Below are 9201 nucleotides of genomic sequence, written 5' to 3' on the forward strand. Positions count from 1 at the left end.
CCTCTCTTGGGCCCCTTTGCCTTCCAGTTCCCTGTCCCATGGGGTTTCCCCTAGCAATTGCTTGAAATGACCAAAGTCAGCCCTTCTGGAGTCCAGTGCTGCGATCGTGGTAAGTGTAAAATATAATTAGGAATTTGTTTGTTTTATATCTGTTTGTGATGTATAAAATGTTAAGTGGGAATGCTTTGTGTGCCTCCTGATCTCCGGGTCACTAGAGAGTGCAAACTCTTGTTCCTTATGCTTGATTAAGTGGTTTTATACAAGCGTGTGTATGGTTGTAAAAGTACACAAGGAAAGGGGGGGAGGGGGGGAAGAGTCATTTGCAAAATATGCCACCATCGGCGCCCCAAAGCAAACAAGCAGTGAAGTGGGAGGAAGCTGTGATGAGGGTTGCATTTAAGATTTAAAATTTTAAAGAGCAGCTTAATTCCAGCAGAGCCTCTTCTACCCTTTAAATCAACCCAAACTCAGGACCCACAGAGCCTAAAGCCCCAAGGGCTTATCTCAGCTGTGGAAGGGGCTCCCGGGAGCTGCTGGGCTGGGTCAGGTCTCATCTAATCCAGGGTCTGGTCTCTGACAGCAGCCAGCAGCAGTTAGAGAGAATGTAAGACCAGGGCAACTAAGCGGGAGAAATTCCATTTTCAGCTTTTCTTTATTTTTTGTTTTCATATTAGAAATGTATTGAGCCCAGATATTCTTAAGGGCTCCGCTTCTCTCTGGGAAATTCACCTAGAGGGCTAAGGGCATGATGGGTCCTGTGGTGCTGCTCACCCTCTCAGTCCCTCTGCATCAGCCTCCAAGAAGGTACCTGGTTATGGTTAGATATAAAGGAATAACATTTAAAAAAATAAAATAAAAAAATCAGGCTATTCACACAGGCAACAAGTCTCGAGGACAGCTCCTCTGTCAGGCTTTTCTCGGGTCTGCTGAGAGAAAGGAGAACATTTCTGCTGCTCAAAACACTCTCAGTTGGATTAGATATAAACAAAGCGGGGCAGCAGACAGATGCGTGATCCTCCACTGGAGAGGAGATTTTAGATGACCTGAGATATGTTGTGGTTCTTAATGTTCCTTGAATAGAGATGATTGAAATCTCTCATCTGAGCAAGTGCAAACAGAAGGTAAAATATGATATTGGTGACCCTAAATATATTAGAGGTCTCTGCCTGTGATCACAGTGGTACATCAGCTGGAATAGTAATAAGGAATGAGTGGGGTTTGCGTACAGGAACGGCACTGTTCTGCCAGGACAGAAAGGGAAAATTGGTACTAAAAATGCCATCGAATCAAATTTTTGATGACTCTCAGTATGCCTGCCTGTGACACTTTCCATCTTGTGGCTTCAGAACACTTTACAAACCTGAGTAAATTAATCTCTTTTTTTTTTTTCCCCTCACTGTCTCAAAAAGCTGGGAGCTACTAGACAATATTTCATGTCTTGAAGGACTAGGACGGCATTCAATAGAACGGGTTTCTGTTAGGCAGCAGGCACTTTATCCCCTGCAGAAGTACGTGGACAGATGCATTTTCTACATGCAAGCCCTCACATCTCTGTGCACTAGAGATATGGGCACGGACAACATCTGCCCAAGTCCCCATCTTGTGGTCCTTTGCTCGCCAGCCAGCGCTGCTGGGTGGAGTTACTGTGGAAGGACCTTCTTTCCCAGCTTTTCATCTCGACCCCGGCACTGTGGCTGAGCGCTGTGATACAGCTCCCCGATGCAGCATCTGGGCAGTTGGCGTCGGCTTTGGGAGGTTGCAGGGGCTGGGCAGGGCAGAGGGTTTTGGTTTTGAAAGAGAGCAAAGCAGGCAGGTAGGCTGGGGAGGAGAGAGGTAATAGTCCAAAATGGATTTGTGTGGTGTGAGCATCATATCTGAATTGGAGCTGTCAGGGAGAATGAGATCCAGACCTTACCTTGCACATTTATTTCTAACAGTATTTAACAACTACAAGGTAAAAATACTTGCCATGGCATTGAGAGATAAGTCTGTCTGATTTCTGCAGACAAAGATAGTTAAAATCATCTTTTGTCAAGCAGTCTTCCAGGTGTAATGGAGAAAAATTGTCAGATGCTTGGTCTCCAGCCAGCTAGGATTGGGAGAAACTGCTCAATTTATGTGGTTTTAATCAGAGTGGGAGTAATTTACTTGTTAACAACGGGGAATTAATGGGCAGTTAGTTAATTATACATTCAGGATCCATATCAGCCATGGAACAGCTAAATGACAATACTGTATGCAAAATATCAGTAGACATCTGTGCTTTTCTGAAGACCTTTCCAGAACCAATCATGGAAATTTCAGATCTTGCAGGTGTGCCTTCCCCCTCTTCCTCTTTTCAATGTGTGAGTGGTTAGCACTTTGATTTCTCAGAATCCATGGTTTTTAAGAGTAACTTTTAGAAACCTAACAAGTGTGCTGGTTTTTTTTTTGTAGCTACTCGGGTTTGGGTTTGGTTCACTCCTTGTCATTTAAAGTTTCGGAAGTTAAAACTAATTCATGTTTTTCATATAGAAGCACAACTTTATCTGAGAAGGCCCTATAGATTTAGATTTTTTTGCGCTACCCTGCATGAAGTACTTGCAGAAGTAGCATCTTGGCTAGATTTTTTTTTAAGAGGCATTTCTTTGACTGTCGTTAGATTAAAGACTTCAAAATTGAAAGTAAATTTGTGAGCACTGGAGATTTATTTTTATATATGTATATGTGGTAGATCTTCATACTTGAAGACCATTTGAACAATGAAATTTCATGAAAAAATGGTTGCCTAACAGTGATATATATGTATTGTGGTATACTGCTTCTCACAGCCGAGAGGTCAAATAAGTCTTCACTCGTGAAAGCACCACTTTTCCCAGCAACGTTGTATGTGTCGAATTGCTAAGAACTGTGTAGAAAAATATAATTTTCTTAGTGACTTGTTTTATTTTTGTATTCTTCTGGTATTGTACCCTATCACAGCGCGAAAGTCTACTCTCTTCCTGAAGTGCTTTTCTGATAATAGGATGTGTTCAGTATAGAACCAACTCTCCCTAGGGCAACTGGTCCTTTGTTACCTAAGCTGTTGCAATTCGGTCTCTGCTTTTCCACAGACATTGTCACATAGGTGCTGGGATGATCCTTTGTCTTCTGCTTCCTGGTCATAGCTTCTTTTAAAACGTCGAATGTCTCTGACATGGCTCAGAAAAATGGAAGTGGAAAACAATGTAAACTTGTTTATTTTCCACTGGTTTTTATTTATTGTTGAATATGCAACAGATAAATGTTAAGCTGACTTTCGTTTTAGAGGAGTACCTTTCTTTGTTCAGATACCTTAATAAAATAATCAAAATGCACATATTTTCTCAGTGTTTTCATGATGAAGATGTATTTGCATGTTTAGTACAACTACCGCTGTGTGTCACATACACTTTCCCATCTCAGCTGGCATATTGGAGGCAGAGGAGTAGTTATTGTTTCAGTTCCTTTGTGTTGGTTCTTCCCACAGGCAGTGCTTCCTGGGTTACTTTCATCTTTCCACCTTCTCTTCTACTGTGATCATGAAAAAGCCAGAAACAGCTAACAACTACTACAGAACCCCCAAAACCCTCACCCCAAACACTGTTCACACTAGTAGGTGAGAAGCCAGGAGTGCTGTTTTGTCATCTAATTAGACAAAACTATCTGTAAAAATACTTGCATACCTTTTATAGACTTTGAAAAGCCTTCAGTAAGATTTGATGACAGTACGTTTATTGCCTTCATCACAACTTTTTGTTTTGATTTTTTTTTTTATTTCTCAGAATCCATGGTTATTAAGAGTAACTTTTAGAAACCTAACAAGTGTGCTGCTTTTTTTGGTAGCTACTCAGGTTCACTCCTTGTCATTTAAAGTTTCAGAAGTTAAAACTAATTCGTGTTTTTCATATAGAAGCACAACTTTACCTGAGAAGGCCCTATAGATTTAGATTTTTTTGCACTACCCTGCATGAAGTACTTGCAGAAGTAGCATCTTGGCTAGATTTTTTTTTTAAGAGGCATTTCTTTGACTCTCATTAGATTAAAGACTTCAAAACAATATATCTCTCTCTCTACAAATAATCTCCCTCTCTACATCTTTCACTGTTTCATCTGATGTACAAAGTTATCTCTGTAGATCAGGATGATGTCTATACTGGAATTCTATACTAGTGTCTCTGCAAAAATTAGAACACTAGTAATGAGTAATTATCAAAGAAACTATTTTTTATATGAAGTAGAAGAGTAGCTTTAGCCAGAGATTCCCAAATGGTGTGTTTCAGATGTGGTTCTGCAGAGATCTGCTCAAGATCAGAGAAGTGGGTATTTCAGGTACTGCCAGTAACAGCAGTAGGAATGAAAGCCGTGCTTAGATCACATTTTATGACAAATTACCGCAGAAGTCAATGAAATTCCAAAAGGTTCATAGACTTTTTCTTGCAACTGTCTGTTTGTTTCAGACATTAGGAATGGGCTGTATGTAACTTGTTTGTTTTTTTTTTCAGTCATGTATTATGTATGTAATGGGGGGAAGTTTTATCTTGACCTCCTTGAATTTCTTCACTTGGAGACAGGCATGATGTAACTAAAACAGATGCATAAAACCATGAAATATTGTCTGAAAATATATCTTGAGTTAGCAAGACACTACAGGATGCTGCCAACTTCTAGTACACAGATACTAAATAGCTTTTAAGATGAGCAGTAATCCTAAATATAACTGCAAATATCCATCATTATTTTCTTCAGTTTTCTTCTTTCCAAGTTCCATTCTGTGCTGAGACAGAGAATGGGGAGAAGAATTTCTTATCAAATACGTTACCTGATGGTTTATTATAGGTATTTCTTTTTTAAAATCTAAAATATACATCACACTTCTAGATGCATTGCAATTTTAACTCTGCTTGTTTTGATAAAGTAATGCACACAAATTATTGATACTAGTTAGCTCTATATTAATAAAAAACCCAGTCTCCTAGAGGGAGTGCTTGTAGCGAGTCAAGAAAAAGTCAACAAAGTATTCTGTTATTATTACAGATTAAAGGTCGAGACCCACGAAATCCTGACTTTAATATAAACTGAGTTACCTGTGATCTTGAATCAAAATAAGCACACATAGAATCATAGATTCATTGAATGTTAGGGATTGGAAGGGACCTTGGAATATCATCTGGGCTCCCTGCCAACATTATAAAAATTCCATGAAGTCTCTAACATGAGTATCTACTGACTGTTTAATCTTATATCGAACCAAAAAGCCATTGCTCCTTTATCCAGCTGGAGTTCTTGTGATTCATACCTTGACTTGCAGGTGAATTGAGGCTCGGGGTTTTACTGAGGTGCTGGAGAACATTAAAAAAAAAAAATTATATCAGACACGGCAGGATAAGAATTTTAAACTGAGACTTGGTGCTGAAGCTGAAATATGGAAGCTTTATAGTAGTTGCCTTAACCTGATGATTCCAAGGAGATTTAATGTTCCTCAAGTAAGCATTCAGAAGATGATACTATTTAGTTTTGAGCCATATCTGTTTGTATTGTCAAAGAGATACATTTCTAGCACATTCACCAAAATATTTAATCAATATTTCTGACTGTGTTATAAATACGTGACTTTTTTCCTTCCAGACCCTTTAAACAAACAAATTATTAGTGTTTGAAAAATGCTTGTCATGTAGCATGCACTATCTTTATCAGCTAATTACCTGAAGTGCTACCTTAATTACTTAATTACAGCTAATTACTTAATTTAAAACTTTTAATTACAGAGTTTAGCACAAAAGATAATTTTATCATCATAATGCAGTGTTTGCAGATAGATCATTCCTGTGCTATGTGTTACCTTTAGAAATATTCAATCAGAAGGAAAATAGTTGTCCACCTTCAGACCTGTATTACCTCGTAAGTAACCTAATTCTATCAAAACACTTGAGAATGAGGAACACGATCTTGCTGGTGTGTGTAATTAACAAACTCCTTACATACCACCAAAGAAGTCAAGTTAGATAAAGGGGAACTATGATTTATTTTTAAATTTTTTTAAAGCTATCTGCTACTTTTTCTTCCTTGCAGTATTATCATTATCCATAAGATTAATCTGATTACCTCTGACGTCCAGTCTGCACTCTATTTCAGCTTCACCACACTCATTAACAGCTTTACAGGTGTAACAGCCACCGTCAAAGGGAGTAGGTTTCCGGATCTCAAGGGTCAACACTCCCTGTTTGCTGAACATGCGGTATTTGGCATCCCCGGAGAGATCCATTTTGTTTTTGTACCAGAATATCTTTGGCTGAAGAACACAAAAGAAAAATTTTAGAATAGAAGATGGAAGATTTAGGGCCGATCTTACAGTTTTAATTTAGCCACCAAGGGTTATGCATTATGAGAGCACAGCAGAGTTAATAATTTTTCAAGGAGGTTACCTCGTTCATTACTAACTCAGGAAACTAATAATTCAGATGTTGGTTTTTTTAGCTCTCAAAAAAAAGTAGGTGTTTACCCTATTTCACTGAAATTTAAAAAAACCCTACAAACCAGCTACAAATTTTTTCCTTCAGGAATTACTTAATTGTGCTTATTAGAATATATGTGAATACTACAAATATCTTATGGAAGGAGAATTAAACTGTGCGGATTATTAGAGCAGAAGTGTCATAAAGGTCTGTGGATGTTAGGTGGCCAACTTGAGATGCTCAATGTTTTGGCTGGGAAAGGATTTTCCAATCTATTTAACGTATCTTTAGCAACTTCAGAATTTCAAACCAAAGTTCCTGTTGGCTTCAGCTGAGCAATAAAGTGGTTGGCTCTGTACCAGTTCCATATAGTGTGTTTTGTTTCTGGTACCTGAAAATGTCTTTAATTTTTAGAAATGTAACTTTGAAAATGAAAAATCTGATATGAAATAAACTATGTTTGTTTATTTCAAGCTTGTTAGAACACATAGTGAAGAAATAGGCTCTAAAGATTAGAAGTCCAAGCTCTGCATTCATTTGCTTTACTTCCAGAATTAACATGTTCTGTTTCTTCACCCATTAAAAAAAAAAACAAAAAAAAAAACCCCAAACACCAAACCTAATACACTGCACATTCAAAAATCTATGGAGCCGCTTTTGTTTTTTGCTTTTTGGTTTTTTGCATTCTGTTTTTTTGCTTTTTGCAATTTGTACTAATTTAGATTTATGACAAGATTATGTCATAATATGATAAATCTGTTTACTGCAGACAAAAAGCCTATTTCCCTTTTTTAAGAAACCTAGATTTAGTTCCTAGTTGATACAGTTTTTACTGCTTGTTCCTGACTTTGAAGAGACCTCAACAAACATATTTAGACTGAGGAAATATTCCTATGATATTACAAAAAAAAAAAGGAAAAAAGCCCCAAAACTTCATGTGTGACAGCAGGTCTTATCTTTCATTTTGCAAAATAGTTCAGACTTTCAAAGTTATGTGGATGTATTGATGCATATTATGTGGAAGTATATTACATTAGCTGCTATTCTCTTAAAAGACTGAAGAGAACAAAAATGTTGTGAGAAGATGCTTTTGTTGTTATTTGCCTTCTTTAGTGAGTAAGTTTTATGGACGCGCAGTCCCTTCTCAAAGGCGTGGCATTACCACGAGCCATGACTCTCCTTTCCTCTGTCTTCTTTACCATGTTGCCCCACTGGCTCTGTGCACAACCACACCAGTGCTTGCTCCATGCGTTCTAGTTAAGCACCAGTTATGAGTGAGGTGGAAGACAACTGAGTGACTTTTAAACTTTTCCCTAATATAGCTGCTCTTCACTCCAGCCACATTGAACTGGCATGAATTCTAAGGCAGCGTTTTGGCTTGTTGCACCAGTATCAGTGGCAGTTGATGTAATCTCTACCTTGGGGATTCCTCTTACGGCACAGCTGAGGGTGGTGTTGTATCCTGCAATCACAGAACGGTTTACTAGAGGGTGAGTGAATTTAGGAGGTTCGGAGAAGTCATGTTCTTTGTAACTAGGCGGCTTGTAAGTGGTGCCTGCAATTCAAAGAGACAAAATAGTAAGAACTGTGTTTTCAATTCTGTTGACTTGTGTACAATCTATTTGCCGTTTAACTTGCCTGTATGATTTAGAGAAGCTTCAAAGCTATGGCATTTAGGATGTAACAAATCTTTAAATTCACTTCACTCTAAAATTTACCTCTTGTTTAATGCTTTATTTAGAATAAAAGGTCCTGGCAATCGTGGATTGTCAGCTTCTGTTAAAAATATGAAAACCATATGTCTGCAGGGGAAGCCTTCATCACAGACATAGTGGATTTTTAACCCCAGAATGTAAATATAACCTCCCAGTTGTATTATTTTCTTAAAGTAATGTAGTTTAGAAAGACAGTGTGGTTAAATATTTTTGAACAGATGCTCAAGTTAGTCCAGGAGATCTGCACAGGTAAGGACTCACGATGCTAAAATACTTTGAGTGCTAGTTACTAAGCAATGAAAATATCTCTAGCGGTGCATCTAGTAATACTGTAATTTCCATTTACCAATGGATTACTTCGTACTTAACAGCTTTTGTGAGCATGGTTTTGAAGAATATTACCTGTTTTTTGGATATAGGCAGGATTTTTTGTGGTTGCAGCAGTTTCACTCAATCCACACAGATTTTCACTAAAGATTCGAAAAAAGTACTCATTTCCCATAATGAGGTCTGACACTACGCAGTTTGTGCGACGGTAGTGATCGAAAACGGTGTACCATTCCTGTAATGAGACTCTGCTGTTTAGAAAGATCTTATGAGAGATCAGATAGGACAACAAGGACAGGGAACTGCTGGAGAGGGTACAGCAAAGGGCTACAAAGATCACCAGGGCACTAGAACATCTCTCTTATGGAGACCTGCTGAGGGAATTAGGACTTTTTAGTCTGGAGAAGACTGAGGGGGGATCTTATCAACACTTATAAACACTGAAGGGGTGGGTATCAGGAGGATCAGGCCAGTCTTTTTTCAGTGGTGCCCAGCAACAGGATAAGAGCTAATAAGCACAAACTTGAACTCAGGATCTTCTATCTAAACATGAGGAGGGATTCATGTTCCTCTCCTGCAGCCTTTACTTTTTGTTTTCTTTTTTCACCTTTGGGTCTTTAATGTTTTTACCAACTATCCACCTGCTTTGGTCTCCTATACAGAATCACAGAATGTTAGGAGTTGGGAGGGACCTCAAAAGATCATCT

At 38.3% G+C, this 9201-nt stretch overlaps 1 protein-coding gene across 1 annotated transcript; it reads right to left on the reverse strand.

Annotated features, from left to right (window-relative positions):
- Positions 1-5310: 5310 nt before the first annotated feature.
- Positions 5311-8745, reverse strand: LOC104273474 (myosin-binding protein C, cardiac-type-like; the record flags this gene model as incomplete). Its single annotated transcript, XM_009868815.1, has 4 exons — positions 5311-5339; positions 6103-6289; positions 7871-8007; positions 8570-8745. Coding segments are annotated over 4 exons (511 nt in total), but the record flags the coding sequence as incomplete, so codon positions are not given.
- Positions 8746-9201: the final 456 nt, after the last annotated feature.

This window comes from Apaloderma vittatum, unplaced genomic scaffold (genome assembly GCF_000703405.1).
Source record: "Apaloderma vittatum isolate BGI_N311 unplaced genomic scaffold, ASM70340v1 scaffold18184, whole genome shotgun sequence".
Classification (NCBI taxonomy): Eukaryota; Metazoa; Chordata; class Aves; order Trogoniformes; family Trogonidae; genus Apaloderma; species Apaloderma vittatum.